General features: G+C 33.5%; 1 protein-coding gene across 1 annotated transcript; it reads left to right on the top strand.

The window, feature by feature from the left end:
* Positions 1-217: 217 nt before the first annotated feature.
* LOC121367567 (trichoplein keratin filament-binding protein-like) lies at positions 218-16,935 on the top strand. The gene is made up of 14 exons (XM_041491823.1): positions 218-439; positions 1,329-1,437; positions 7,498-7,599; positions 8,433-8,489; positions 8,982-9,050; positions 9,698-9,871; positions 10,549-10,661; positions 11,249-11,315; positions 12,065-12,175; positions 13,969-14,030; positions 14,579-14,660; positions 15,413-15,598; positions 16,006-16,149; positions 16,666-16,935. The coding sequence occupies exons 1-14, from the start codon at positions 249-251 to the stop codon at positions 16,693-16,695; spliced, it is 1,497 nt and encodes a 498-aa protein (XP_041347757.1). The 5' UTR covers positions 218-248; the 3' UTR covers positions 16,696-16,935.
* The last annotated feature ends 62 nt before the right edge of the window (positions 16,936-16,997 follow it).

Genomic DNA, 16,997 nt, shown 5'->3' with positions numbered 1-16,997 from the left:
TCTCTCTCTCTCTCTCTCTCTCTCTCTCTCTCTCTCTCTCTCTCTCTCTCTCTCTCTCTCTCTCTCTCTCTCTCTCTCTCTCTCTCTCTCTGTCTGTTTGGAAAATTTCTGACGCATTTAAGTATATAGTCGGGTCCATGTTTTTAATCCAGTTAGTTCATGATTACGAGTTCCGGACATACCGGAAGTTTAATGGAAGGAAACTAACCAGCACAAACTTGTTGTTATTGAATTTTTTTTACTCAGTTATGGCGCTACCCACTTTACCAGGTTATTGGACGTCAAGGAAAAATATTTACGAACAAGCAATCGTAAGAAGAAGATACCAAGAAAGCGATTATCGTGAAAAATGGTCTCAAGCTTCTGATTATTTTCATAAAACCAATGTCGAGGCGAACCAGAAACAAGCTTGGTCGTCGGACCAGTCATTCCAGCACAGGTGTGTTTGTAATGTATTCCTGGTCACTATTATAACATCCACCCAACCCATGTACACATGATGTAGATATTGTTAGGATTAAGTCATGTAATGTAAATATATGATATAGTGCACTGTCACTGATCCAATAATTTGGAATAACTGTAAAGATGATTAGTCGGAAGCCTGGAAGGAACATAGAAAGTGTGGTTCTTTCTAAAACCGAATATTGTTACATACCCTATATATAGCTGGTATTCAAAACTTGTGGCATTATGTTTCAGCCAATTCTCAACCGAAATAGTGCAACAAATGGACACACAAACCAAAAATGTATAACCTACCGTACTCACTAAATCCTGATTGAAGTACTTGCATCATTATTAACAAAATAAATGTTTTAACAACAACACAAAAAAGTTCCCCGCCATTTTAAATTTGCTAAATAGAGGGAAGCAACTCGCCCTGCACATTAAGAAAAGTATTGACTTAATGTACACCCTGCACTATAAAGATGATGTGAACATTGTGGTATGATGTGGAGTAATCAATAGTTGCACTGATCACATTTTGTCTAAAGCAAGCACATGCAAAATGAAGACAAATTTTATTTGCAGAAAACATGCACCAGTTTTCACTTTGTTCAATTGTAAAGTTGTTATAATTATATTAATATTATCTGTAAATCATGGGTTTAGCATGCACTGAAAATATTATTAGAAATAACAGCAGAAAAACTACAGAAAACAACAACAACTAAAAAAAATCCTCTATAAAGCACTGTATGATTAATAAAACATATAAATTGAATATCTAACATTTCTTTAATATACATGACTGATATAAAAGCAATGCATAAATAAATGGCAATTAAGACAATACATAAAGTAATATCGTTGACTTTTTTCAGCATGGATGCTTATAAATCACTGAAAGAAAAAGAGGAAAAAGAAAAAACTTTAATCAGAAGAAGACGGCAGCTAACAGAGTTATACGCATATGAAAACAAGAAATATGCAGTAAGTTTTTATAGATCACAGTGTCTGATAAGGATAACTCATTTATACTGTTCATATAGTTATGAAAAAAAAGAAGAAAAGGAATTAAATTAAATAATGGCTCTGTAGCCTACACAAATGAACTCATTATGGAAATCAGCAAAGTCAGTAAATTTGTCTCGATTAGGCGTAGTAAAAAAAATTGTTTGGTTCCGGTTACCCGACCGTCCCTAAATTTTTGGTGCCGACCCTAAACTTTTTTTAACCTTTTCCCCACCCTTTTTTTTCCCACCTGTTTTATTTAATAATCCATTAATATCAATCCTGATTTTCGTCGACTCTAAAAACAACAACTGCAGAGAGATGCCACGCGATCTGTCAGTCCAAGATCTCGTTACCAGAAGACCCGGAACACTTCGCGCAATTTTACTTCCGAAGAGTTCCAAATGAAAAGCTTCCGAGAGCCATTCGGAACTCCTCGTACATTTCCATGAAATATAAGCGTAGCGGAATGTGACGAGGTGTTCCGATTCCTTGAATGTGGTTTCATTTGAAATTGATTTAAATACATGTGTAATATTATTTGGTTTGAATGAGCACATTTTTTACATTCTACTCTGTAAATGGAAGACGCCATTGACACCACATGCTCTCGGACGTGTTCTCGTACTCATTCGGAACTACTCGGAACTTGTGAATCCAATCTTCAAAATCTTACGCTAGTTTGCTGTTAAAGGTAGGGTCAACTCCAACAAGAGCCTTATGTGTTGGAAAGATGCATACCCGGACCATCAACACATACTGACACTTTAGCAAATGAAAAACGCGTAATTTTAGAGTTAATAAAAAACCATGATTATTCCTGCTAACTGGGGGCAGCCATTTTGTTTCGTTTTTGTGACGTCCGGTGGGATAGCTTGGGGCGAAGTGACGTCAGCTCCTGACCATCTCCTGTATATACAGTGTAAACAAAAGCAGTAATTTTCGACAAGGCGCTTCTCTTTGATCAACCTGACTTGTAAACCAGCATAAATGACGTAATAATATAATAAACTATTTAACTAAATATATTTCAAGTTGCATTAACGGAAAAAAATGGGGTTATAGTGTTTTTCTCTGTTTAATAATCCAAAGGAAAAATTTACACTATTACGCCTATTGATATGCTACGTTGGAGCAAAAACGACAACCCACAATACCCAAGTGATAATTTTCTTTTCTTGGGACTACGTAATTGGTCAGTTCTGTGTTTTTTTAGATGGAAAAATCTACTTAATCAATAGTTTTACAGAACTATTTACAGTAATAAACCATGTCCATTACAATTTTAGGGGCGACAGGTAATATTCCACAATACCGGTATGTATTTTTGTGTCTAGACAGCGTCAATTAATTGGCTCATCTGGTTACCAATCAAATACACACCTGCCAATCAGGAATCAAAGGTAGAAGCAACTAACAGCATAGACCAATTAACTAAGAAAACACTCCGTGTGTCATTTCAGTACGTTGGTTAATGCATGGGCAAAACATTGTTAATTGTTTCGACTTGTTGTGTAGCCACTTTGACAATGGTATTTTATTTTGTATTGAAAAATAATATATATAGTGCTGGATATACTTACTGTTGGCTTACTGGGATGTGTATTATTACAGAACATTGCAATGTATGACTATTTATCATCCCGCAAAAAACAGGTAGATTGTATTTCTCTAGTTCTAAGGCTCATTCCTGACGTGACGCGTTAAGTATTACGTAACCACCAGCTCGCCAGAGGGCGTACTCACTGAGATGGTACAAAATGGCTGCGCCCGTTATATATAATAGTCGTCACATTTAACCGTTTTATTAATTAACTATACGATTATACGTGTTGATATTAAGCAATAATGTGCATTATATATCGTTGAATATGCATACCAGGCCAAATGCCTTAATTGTCCTCACCTTTAAAAAGCAGAATGATACAAATTTCCAGTCTATTTCGGTAGGGGAATTCCCTAAAACGTAATCGAACTTCTAGAAATACTGAGTTACGATTCAATGTTAAATATAAAGAGTAAACATGAAAATAGCCGATTATGCTGAAAAGATTACTTAAATTAAATATTTAGACATCAACTCTATCAATATTTTGCATTTGTTTGACAAATAACCCCTGTATTTATTTAATAAATTATTATTAAATATGATGATATCCATGGCATTTGAAATGAACTGGTAGTACCCAAAACCTTAAGAAATGACAACTCTTTTCACATTTAATAGCGTCTGCAGTGCTGTAGTTGTGAGGGGGTATAAATATGTTGTGGATCAGACCTTTAAAAGCAAAAATACAAACCTGTTTCACCTCTTTGTCAACAGTGCAAAGATACTGTGCAGTGTCCTTATGGACGACCAAAAGGGAAACTGTTTTCCTGAAAATAGTTGTTTTCTTTTGATATCTCTGCTATGAGGATAGTTAGTATGGAGATCTTTTTGTTAACTTATTTTGTTAATTTTTATTGACATCTTCGTTGTGTTCATGATGTACATTTTGTTACTGCAATACTGGCAATGAAATAGGCCGGGAAGATCAGTGTTGTTGCTGTAGTTGTGAGGGGGTGTAACCATGTTGTGGATCAGACCTTTGATATTAAAACTTTTTTCCAATGAACAAATTATAGTGTTATTTTAGTGTTATCGTAGTTTATAACCTTACCGTGTAGTATTAGACTTGGGTGGTGTTTACATTAATACCGATTGTGGTTTGACTAGGTTACGACATGGTTTTTTTTATAGAAAATAATTAATGATTCTCATTACAGTGTTCGAGATTAAAATTTTGGGGCAGTATCCCAGTTGGATACTAACATTTCAAAATCTGGTATCCCACCTGAGAATTTAGTATTATATGGTATCCCGGTGGGATACTGGGTTCTTGAAGTCTGGTATCCAAAATTAAATTCTGGTATCCCCGGGATATCGGGATATGTACTGTTAATCTCGAACACTGCATTAGAGTATGTATTGTCAGTTGCACTGTAACACAAAGAAAGAGCTTTTAATATATTAATCTGCTATACTATTCAGGAAATATTAGCTCGAAAATGGGGGGAAAGAAACACAAAAAAACATTTCCCTACCTACCTACCCTATTTGTTTTTGGCATGTAACAGGAACCAAACAATTTTTTTTACTTGGCCTTAGTTCATAACTGTTAGCCTACATAGCTTACGTGAGGTCCTAAAAATGGCAAGCGTGTAACTTTCTACTTGCTTTAAAAAAAGAAATTTTTAGACAAAGACAATTCAAAAGTAGATGGAATAATAAAAAGAAGGAAAAGAAATGATAATAGGTATGTAGGAATAGGCCTAGGTCTCGTTTACAATTTTTTTTTTTTACATCTGTTATATTTTCTTGTTTCATCTTTTTTAAAAATCAAATAAAACTGCGCATTTAAATATTTGTATTTCAGCCAGAGGTTAATAAACGTACATATGTTTATATCTACACAATATAGTAACTGTAATCGCCGGTTATTTAATTTTAGTACTCTGTGGCATATTGATCAATCAGAGCCATCGGTGTAAGATTATTTTTACTCTTGGAACTCTGGCTGCACACATACACTGGTTTACTTTACAGCTTGTTTAGCATCCATGATGATGTCTAAAATTATGTGGGGTTTTTTTTAAAGATTATCTTCAATATGGCATCCCACGTTTGGAATAAAATCCTTTATAATGACAAATTTTGTCGGCGTTTGTATATTTTGTATCAACAACATTGGGAGTGTTCTAGGTCAATAACGTAACGCTGACTTGACATAGATGTCAGAGCCATTTGTAACTGGTGGTAGTGGTAGATCAAATGACGTGTTGCAAAATGTTGAGGGAGGGAGACTGGTTGTGCAATTGTTGAAGTATCATTTGAACTAATTGTAGGCCTACCTTTAACAAGTTATTTATTAGTGGTGTAACGATACACTCGAATATTCAGTGCACTGAACAGCGACCTGTATCGTAATTGTATTCATATTCGCGGCTGCTTGAACTGAATACACGCGAATATTATAATGTAACTGCATGTCGTATAAACGTTTAAGAGATTCTCTAATTGTATACATAAAATTATCTGAATAGTATATATGGTAATTAAAAAATAAAATTGTCTGCATCAGTGTATGTCATAATTATATTTCTATAGCACTACTCCTGAAACTTTTTAATAGATTATAACTCCATTCCTGAAAGGGAAAAACAGTTAGACTACACTAATGAACCAAACAACATAAAATTAAAAGAAAACATTGGCTTTTTGGTTCATTTTTGCACTGTATGTCTCTACATTTACATGTACCAATTACTTCATAAATTAATAATGCTTGGTTTTTACTCGCCTTAGCATTTTGATAAGTGTGATTTTTCACTCGTCTAAGTGTTTTCAGATGTGCGATTTTTTACTCGCCATGGTTTTTCAAAAGGATTATAGAGGATTCGTCATGAGTGTTTTTTAATATGGAAAATATCAGCCAAGTCTGTGTTAGTCGGTGTCTGCCGAGACGAATATCGATTAACTAGACATGGTTGATATTTTACATATTAAAAAACACGAGAAGCGAATTCCATTTATCCTATAACACTTCTAAAATAATATTTTCATTTGATATTTAGTAAATTATAGTACTAAAGTCACCTCGTTTGGTAATATGACGTTAACACAATAGCACAAATTAGTTTGACATCACACATTTTAACTAAATCTTATGAAAATGTTATGCTCAGGTATACAGGTGTCATTGTTTTGCAAACAAATGACCCATTGACAGCAACTAGAGACCTTACAAATCTGCATATACCTTTAAATTTACATACCTTTATTAACCAGGTTAATACACTAAATTATCACATGAGTTTATGGCATGGATATCATGGGTAAATTATAGGATAAATGTCTAAACCAGATTCACTTGGGATCGATGAAACATGCCGGTGTAGACAGATTCCATTCAGAGTTACAATGTCTTGTGATATAGTGATCACAAAATACCAATGTAAATAAAATACCATAATCACCAAACGTTTGGACTATGTGTAAGACATCTGTGAAAGCAAGGCTAATAATCCAATTGTTCTTGCTACCTAAACCCGTTAAAATAGGTGTGGTTCATTGTTTATTAAGCCTTCATAGAGGCTCAGAAATTTCATAACATTTTGGTGTTCTAATTACTGGAGTACTGTCATCATTGTTTATAAGGTGACCACCGGCAGACAGTAGAGGTAGGATTGTGTGCCAATATAAACAGATCTAATTACTACATAATCTGTTCTTTTGTTCTTGAATCTGCATCCGAAATCTGGAATAGACAGCAACCAGTTTAGGCAGAGTATTATTCATAATAAATTAACGGTAGCTGGACAGGACCTTAAAACTGTGCTGGTTTACACAGAAATCTGGTTTAGACAGATGCCGGTTTGGACACTGTATATATATATATATGCACCATGTATGGTGTAGATTGACTGCACTGTAGGTTTAGAAGTCACGACTGGTTCACCGTACTTTTAACAGATAAATAATACATGTATAGCAAACAAAAGGTTTTGATTTATTTAAAAAATACAACTATTAATGAAGTTTTAATGATACACAGAAAAAAATGTTCTGTTAGTAGCACTAAAACTCAGTAATAATAGTATTTTTTATATAAATCGAAACCTTTTGTTTGCCATACATGTATTATTTATCTGTTAAAAGTACAGTGAACCAGTCGTGACTTCTGAACCTACAGTGCAGTCGATCTACACCATGCTTGTTGCGTCATTGATGATGTAAAAGGACAGCATATTGCTGAACAGTTGTCAATTTTTATAATCACGTGACCAGGTACGTACAGTTCTTCCACTAATTGTTCTTAATTCAGAGATGTCTCAGGATGTCAGACTTGTCGTTTCCAAATGATTCCATAGGTCTACTAGCCTGGTATAAGCATTTTGCAAAAAATATTCCTTCCTTATAGGGTAGATTTTAAACAAGAGTAAAAAGACGAGATTTGATTTAACACGTGTAATATTATAATATTTTTTATTTAATTACAGGCTGAACTCCGAGGCTATTCCACTGATAATTATGACCGGCTGGATTGCATGAGAGACAGAGCAGACCAGCTGAAAAGTGCAAGAGAAGAAAACCGCAAACGGGTAAGCTTCCAAAGTGATCCACAGCATGTTGGTCATGTTGTGGGATTGGTTTTTCTTCATAGTTGTAGAAATTTACTATAAACAGTGGTTTATGTGCCTAATATTTTTAGTGTTTTGGAATGCAGTACATGTAATTATTTGGCCTGTAGGAACCAGGGGGTCTGTGGGCCTTCCTCCACTGGATGAATGTATGTTTGTTTTTGCCTCACTCTAAATAAATAAATGAAGATAAAAATCTGGCCTGTGCCCCTCCCAATAGAGATTGTTCACCCCCCTCCAGATATCATTCCTGCTGGCCTGCTTTTTTTCCTCTTTTTGTTTAATGACACTATTAGAGCACATTGATTAATTTATCGTCGGTTATTGAATGTCAGACATTTGGTAATTCTCACACATTGTCTTCAGAATAAGCCTGCTATATTTTTTTATTAGCAGCAGGGATCGTTGTATTCTCAAACCACAGCCTTTGATATGCCACTGGCTATGTAGTTATTTATAGAATTCATATGTATATAGAAGTAATATTACCATGCCAGGGTTTCTACCAGAGGGTAAAATAGGTATGGTGCCATATCCAAATATTTTTGCTGATTTCTTTTATTTTAAGTTAACTTATTGACAAAATTAATTACTCTTATCATTATTGTATACTTTTCTTGACCCTAACCCTAAACTTAACCCATTTTCTTGTGGTTGCATTCAGTTCCACAGTGCCATACCCAAAATTTATTATCTTTTTGGCAGAAACACTGCATGTATAAAATCTCTTGACATGCTGTTAAAGGTTCTTAGTCATGTTGAAATATTGTAGGATATTTCTTTGTATTCTTTAGCTTGCTGAAGAGAAGCTGTATGAACACTGGAGACAAAACAATCACGACATCAGAGAGGTAAGAGTTGTAGCTTTCAGTTTTACCATACACCAACCTGGCAATCTTCCTTTTGTAACAGTGGTTGTTTTCATTACACCTTATTTCTTATGTACAATGTATAATTGTTCTATTTCATACAACTTGATATCATGTATATGATTACTAGTGTTTACCCTTATTATACTAGTACATATATCACAGTCAGTTTTCTTGTGTACTTATTTCATTTTATACATATGAGATTCCATACTTACAAAAAAGTGCCATAGGTTAGAGATCGGGTTAAGTATTCAATAAAAGAGAAAATGATCCAAGTCTTCATAAATGTTATACACACAGGTACTTGTTAGATTCCAGCTAGTAATTACTGACTACAGTTCTGTAGGGTTTTTTTTTTTTACCAAACATTTATTTATTTTAATTTTAATTTTTGTTTATTTGCTCTCTTATATATGTTTAGTTATTCAACTAATGATTTACAGTGAGCTTAAACTTACATCTATATTTTAGGTGGAGTCATCATTACTGAAAGATCATGTCATTGAAAAGTGGTCGGACCAGCTTGCAGAGCAGAGGGAGGTTTGTCACCAGCTTAATAATATTTTTAATATACCTTTTTACTTACTGAAATGTCCTTTTGACAGACAAATAATGCTGAAATGTAATCTTTCTGTTTTGATAGTGGTGCTACTGTAGAACAATAACATGAAAACCTGTTCATTTATTTATACATGTTTTGACTAATATACACACACATCTGTTATGCATACATATATGCATGCACAGTTAAACACTAACACATTCTCTGTCTGTCTGTATACACACAAACACACACATATTTGTTATTGGTGTGATTCTCTGTAAATATATCTAACTACTTCTGCTAAAAGTCGTACACATATTTGTTTTTGTTATACCGGTAATTCTCTATAAATATATACATATTTATGTTGGAACTACTACTGCTAAAAGTCGTACACATACATGTTTGTTTTTGTTACAATTGTCTATAAATTCAACATATTTATGTTGGAACTACTACTGCCAACAGTCATGTGCATGTATGTTTTTGTTACAATTCTCTATAAATATATAGATATTTATGTTAGAATTACTACTGCTAACATACATGTATTTGTTTTTACTGTAATTCTCTATAAATATATAAGTATTAATGTTAGAAGGAACATCTATTAACAGTAGTACACATTTGTTTATTTTCACAGCAAGAGGAGAGGGAACAAGCGGAAAAGCTGGCTTTTGAAGAGAAGCTTGAGGAAGAAAGACTAGCAGCTTTGGAGAGAGAACGGCAGATTTCTGACGAGAAACTGGATGAGGAAATACGACTAAAGCAAGTCCTCAAAGAACAGATTGCAGAACTCAGACGTAGAGAACATGAGGTCAGTTATCATTACACTATAGAACTTATACTCATTGTTTAAAATACAGAAAACATGATGTGGGCTATCATTACAAACTTGTAGTCATGGTTATTACTCCAATACAGAGAACATGAAATGAGCTGATATTACACTGTAGTTGTAGACATGTGGTCATTACTTGTGCAGAGAACACGAGATGGGCTATCAATACATAGTTTTATTCATGTGGTTATTAGTATCTCTTGAATAAAAATATATGTAGTAAAGTACTCATCTGTTTCAATAAATTTTCAAATTCAGTAAGTGCAACAGGATTTGTGTTTAACAAGATGTATTTGTGTTTTTTTAAGCTCAATTATTAAAGGCTTAATAAGAATGGTTGTAAAGAGCAGTGGAAATGTATCTACTGTAATGTGTTTATTTACGGGCTCAATTGTTAAAGTTATGAAAAGAACAGCTTTAGAGAGAGCAGTTTCAGACAAACCAGTGGGAATGTTTTGATGTAATGTGTGTGGGGGGTGGGGGGGGGGTGGGTGGGGGTGAGGTCAGACTCAGTTGTTAAATCTCAACAGGAACAGCTGCAGTAGGAATTTATCTACTGTAACACTTTTTCATTCTCAGTTGTTAATAAGAACAGCTGCAGAGACAGTAAGCAGTGGGAATGTATCTACTGTGATTTGTTTGTATTTTTACAGGCTAAGTTGTTAAAGGCTCAACAAGAACAGCTACAGAGAGAGCAATGGGAACTGGAACAGTTGGAGGAGGAGAGGAGACAGAAAGAACAGGCCAGAAAGAAACAGGAGTTTGCGTAAGTCTCGTTTTAGTAATATATATAGCAGACTATTTGTACACTGTAAACTACTGTGAAATATTTTATTTCCTTTTTTTTTACATTTTCGTGATTGTGCTAAAATGCACGTTTTGTTTGAGTAAATATAGGAAACTACTTGTATGTTCTCTGTAAATTATACAATGTCATTTTGTATATTACCAAATCATGATGACATATTAATTTCACATTATATCATCCAATAGTAATGTACATTACATCAATGAATGATATATCCTCAGTGTGAAAATATGAAAAATATTTTTCCATTAAGAATGATTGCTGGCATAATAAAAGAAATATATATATGTTACAATTTGAAAAAATTTATTAAAATTCAGCTATGTTTTAATTTTCATTCACACATTTTCAGTTATATATTCATATTTCTGGTTTAAGATTTTTAAAAACCAGTTAAAAATTTAGTCTCACTTTAGGCTAAGGAATTTTTGACAATACAGTGTGGACATCTTGTTTCAAAAATTTTTGTTTTCTTTCATATTGTTTGCAAAACATGCTGTTTACCACTGGAAGCATTTTACCTATATTTTATTATTTTATTCTAGACGTATCCTTCTACGACAACACAAGGCTCAGATGCTTCGAAGATCAAGACAGATACAGGAAGAACTGGTATTTATTTATTTTCACTATTAATTGAAAACAAATTATTAAATGACATGGTTTTGATAAATTATTGATTCTAAGTAGTTAAATTATTTCATCCAATAAAAATACATAAATAAGAATTGCATTAAGAACATTCTTCTTTTGGGGTGAAGAGTATATTTTAGTTTTATTTAGTGAGAAACTCTGGTCTCTTTTCATTGGCTGTTGGGATGTTTGGACTAGTCCATTGAAATGGGGGAGTGGGGAATGCCATTGGTTAGAGTTCAGGTTAAGTATTGATGAAAAGAGAAAACAATCCATGTTTTCTACATATACGATCATGAAAAACAATCCTCCCAAATTTTTCAAGAATTGTCAATTTTAGCATTACTTCAAATTTGTTCTTTGGTGCTATTTAAAGAACTTTTCACAATACCCCCTACTGAGTCCCATCAAAGTTCTCTGACGTTTTCTTTTTTTAATGTCATTTTTATACTTGTGTCAATCTACTTCAGGTTGATTTGTTGATATTTCTTGATTTTGGTAACATCTTTTCTTAAACAGGGATTTGATTTCAACTTTTTTGTGTGTGCATAAAATTTTTTTTTTTACAAATGCTGGATTAATCTAACATTGTGATAAACTACTTTTAGTTTATCTGTTGTATAGAGTTTTCATCTTTTTAAAGATCATTTCAACTTTTATTTTGAAATGGATATCTGTTCCATGTGAAAGCTGCAGTCTTGTGTACATTATTTTGTATATATGTTTAGGAACAAGATATGAAGTTGTTGCAGTCACTGATAGATCAGGGTATCAAACAAGACTTGTTACATTCAGCACGGCAGGAGAGAGCACGAGCTGATGCAGCCTGGATGAAACAGGTACGTTAACATGTGTATCACCATCCAATAGCACAATGATTAACCTTTAGACTACTGGATTAATATTTGACAAAAAACATGTTAAGTGGGTACAAGTTTATAATTTGTACTCACATATATTCACTTAAATGTTTTATAAAGACATAAAATAATGTTCAAATATGAATCGGTAAGTGTTATTTTTGTGGGTTTTTGTAATTTTTATATTTTAGATCAATTAATGGTGATTAAAATAGGCAAAAAATAAAACAAGTTGCATTTACTTACGGGCATTTGTGGTAACTGTCCAGTATTTATGTCCATTATTCGCGATACCAGTGGTATTATGACCAGAATTTGTTTTTTAAAATGAACTACGATTTATATCCCAATATTTGGTGATTTTCATTGTTGGTAAAACGATCAAATTTGTTATAAAATTAGCTATCACAAAAGCTACCATGCTGTAATTGGAGAATGCACTGTATACAGTGTATAGTATGTTGACTGGCGTGATGTTGGTTGAGATATCTCGGCTGCAGTAGTCAGAAGGTTAAGTAAACAATGTGCTCCAGTAGTGTTATTAAACAAAACCAACAAACCATACAGCCGGGTACTATGACTCACATACAGGCTTAACTAACTTTGGTGCATTTGTCAATTTAATAAAGGATCAGTTGTGTAATATGTACTGCGGTGGTGTTGGAACCCCCATCAGTATTACTAGCTAATGTTTAGTAATCTTAAAGGGACAGACCAGTTTTTAAACACTAAGGCATATTTATCACCTAGGCCTGTAAAAATGGACACTAAGTTTGATTAATTTACAAACCTGTAACAAATTTGGATACAACAGAGTGAAATAAGAGTCTGTACTGTTGAAATACCCTTTAGAATAGACTAAAACGCGACTCCATAATCATTTCTTCTCAAATGCACGTGTGTTTTTAAAAATATGAATGCATTTGTGGTATTAGAAACACCATGATGACTAGAAACACTTTGGTTGTATGGAAATGGATAATCTAAACAATAAAATGTAAGTAATGTTTGATTTCAGTGATCATAAACGGCTCTAATAGTGAAAAATATGCCTTATAGTGTTTAAAAACGAGGGTCTGTCCCTTTAATGAAAGATAGGTATTTCTGAGTGTCACAATGATGGGAAAAAATTAACAATATTTTTTGTTACAAGTACGTGACATTTGTATTCAACAGTGTACTGCATTCCTGCCTCATTCTGACTTTTTTCATTTGGAATATTAATTTCTGTGTATCCCGTATACTTTTTTGTCGGTATGATATTTGTAAACATTTGACGATAATAATATTATGATTTTGGCTGCATATTATGCTCAGTATCTTATCAAGGTTTATTGCATAATAATTAAATTTCTGTAACCTTCAGTACAACGTAACATCATCCCATTGGTCCAGACATAGCATCGAGAGTTTGTTCTTTTTTTGATGAAAATAAAAATTACGTGATATCTGATGTCTTTTTTATATGGGCAAGTTGTCTTATTGAGCGTTAATGCTTATGGATAAAACATAATTCAAAATAAAGTATGACATTTTAGTGTTATTAGTAGCCTGTATGATTCAAATTTATCTGTTATTTCTTTTACATTCATCTAGGTATGAACAAAAAAAATCATCCACAAACTTACGTGATGAACGTAAAAGAAATAACAGACAATCCTTAAACAGTATGTTAATCCATATTTTCACAATGAAGGTGTTTTGATACAAGAGTTTAATGTTCACACCTAGAGGACTATGTAGTATATTTTCCTGTGTTACTGCCTTTGTAGGTTGTTGAGGAGCAGCTGAGGGTGGAAAAGGCACGAGAAGCAGAACTGGATCTCTTGTATCAGTAAGTCTGTCGTCCATCTTCTCATTTCACAGTAACTGATGCCAGCAGGCTTGTGTTTATGCCTATCATTTGAGTATTGAATTTCATAATTATTTTCTTAAACACTGTTTCTAGAAATAATGTTTTACAAAACACATTTTATATCACTCATAGCAGTACAATTTTTTAAAGGTATTATTAATTAGTTATTAAGTATATTATTATTATTATTATTAAATATTATATTATTTTTATCACTCATAGCAATAGTTTTTTAAAGGTATTATTATTTAGTATATTATTATTAAGGAGTGTATTATTATTATATTATTATTATTATTAAATAGTATGTTATTATTATTAAGTAATATATATATTTTTCTCTTTTTTATTCAATTGACATATTTAGTCATTTACTCTTCTGGCTTGTACTTATGATTTCTTAATACTGTATCCATCAATGTTCTCCTAAGTTCACACACCTGCAATGTTTAGTAACATAATTCTTATGAGAAACTGTATATTCGATGCTGTTTTGAAATAATAAACCTCTTTAATATTCACTTCAGAGATGAAGCCGCCAGAATGTGGCAAAAACGAGAGGCTGAATGGGAGAAAGAGAAACAGGCCAGAGAAAGGCTGATGCAGGAGGTAAGGAAGTTTCTGAACTTTTGTTCAAATTTGTGGGAAAAACCCCCAGCTCTTCAGCGGGTCAAATATTGCTGTTCCCACCAGTATTTGCGAGTCAACATCACTACGGGCCGTACAATCGTTTTGCCTGCCGTCCAGTCGGACTAGCAATTATTTTGCGAGTATACTTTATCAGGGTTCATAGCAGTCTTTAAATTTCTTGAAGGTCTTTGAATTTGAAAAAAATATTTTTTGGAGTTTGAAAGTCTTTGAACTGTAAACAAAAGTTTTTAAAAGTCTTAAAATTCTCACAAAACATAGCCAAAGCAATGATGGTATCTTTTACAGCTGCATGCACTTGATATTTTCTGGTTACAAAGTTTAATCTGTCATGATGCAGGTAAAAAAAGCTAAACTATCTGCCATGGACAGCAACGTAAATGACTTGATTTGGTATTTTTATTGCATTCTATTGTCTTTGACCACTGTGTGAACGTCTTTGAAAGTATTTGAAAATGGCAGGTAAACATCTTTGAAAGTCTTTAAATTTGTTTGGTCTTTAAGGCTATGAACCCTGTTTAATGATAATGATTGGACCGGCAGGCTTTGATTTGGTCTGGCAGAATTTGTAGCTTGCCAGATAAAATAATGTCTGGCAGGAATTTCAGCCAATTTTGACACCTGTTCTTGTTCTTGCTGCATAAGACAAAATTTAATTAGATAAATGGTTTGTTTTCAATTTTTTAAATATACGAAAACTGTATTTTATCCAGGTGTTGGAGAGTCGTCAACAGCAGATTTGTGTGAAGCTGGATGAGTTACATCGTAGACAGGTGGAATCACTCGAACAGAGGGAACAGCTGGTGCGAGAGATGGACATAGCCAATCAGCTGACCCGACGCGACCAAGAGGAACAGGAGGCAGCCAAGGAGGTGCTCAAACTCAATCTCAAGGAACAGGTGGGTTTAAATACCGCTGTGATGATAGGCTTCTGTATTTAAGATTGGAATCACATAGGAATTGATGTGCTGAATGTTATTGTCATGTAGCATTGAGGTGCCTTTATAAATTATATATACATGATTATTAATATAAATATATGTATATACAAATATATGTCCGAAAAAAGAAAGGATGTATTAAATACAGATAAACCTCAAGACATAATGTAAAAGCTGATAGTAGATAACATGGATTATGAAATGTTTTTCTATCATTAGCACATTTTGCATACATAATAGAGTGTTCTGTAAATGTGTCCTATTTGATACAGATCAAGAGCAAGGTGTCTGCCATATTGATCTTAATATGCTAGTGAATGGATTATTATATTGCACTCTGTGATATTTTGTTGCTGTGTTGCCAGATGACGTCAAGGAAGGAGTGTGATGAAGTGACAAGACTGAGGTTGAGGGAGGAGCTGGAGGAGGAGAAGAAGATGGAGGAGGAGTATGAAGATGTGTTGAGACAGGAAACTGAGAGGATGCGATTACGAGGATATTCACCTAGGGTAGGTATCTCTCGTATAATACAGATATTGTGACAGTCCAACCAGTCGAGATGTAGAGATTTTGATTATGTGCATATACACCCAGGGTACATTACTCAAATAACACTATGTAGTATAATAATTCAGCTGCTTGAGATGAAATGTAGATAGTATGGTTATTATTACCTTAGTTTGACACCCAGTAGCTGGTGTATTTTTCATACTGGGGTGTAGTTAAACATTCATTCATTCATTCTTGTACTTTTATATGAAGAAATTTAAACAAGCAAAATGATTCTTCTAATTTATATATTGATTGTATGAATGAAAATAAACAATTATGTAGGACTTATTTAGGCTCTTGGAAATATTTAGATAAGAAAAAAACAAAATAGTAATTACTTTCTTTGTGTAGCAAGTTCTGACTTGATGAAATAATATTTGAACACAGAATATTTTGTTTTATATCATAGTATCAGATACATAGCTATGATGGCATCGGTCACATGCTCACTGTTTGTGTGTTTTCTGTTACAGATTCATGCCAGACGGCAGGCCTGGATGTGAGGTGACGGTTGTTGTGTTGCTCATTATACACAAAAGAGACTGATCTCATGACTTGTACAGAGCTAGTCGTTTTCTCAGATCTGTTATCATTCCGGGAATCTTAGGGCAACTACAGCTAACGAATTCTTCACACTGTCAATACTTATTTATGTTTATGAGATATCAAGATATTCAGACACTTTCATTTATTTTTTCATTTCAACTTACGTTCGTGCTTATATCCAATTATGGTTCAAGCACGCTGTCCTGGGCATACACTTCAGCTATCTGGGCTGTCTGTCCAGGACAGTGTGTTAGTTGTT

This window comes from Gigantopelta aegis, chromosome 3, assembly GCF_016097555.1.
Source record: "Gigantopelta aegis isolate Gae_Host chromosome 3, Gae_host_genome, whole genome shotgun sequence".
Classification (NCBI taxonomy): Eukaryota; Metazoa; Mollusca; class Gastropoda; order Neomphalida; family Peltospiridae; genus Gigantopelta; species Gigantopelta aegis.
The sequence above is the reverse complement of the archived record's forward strand: the minus strand, read 5'-3'. Positions and strand labels throughout refer to the sequence as shown.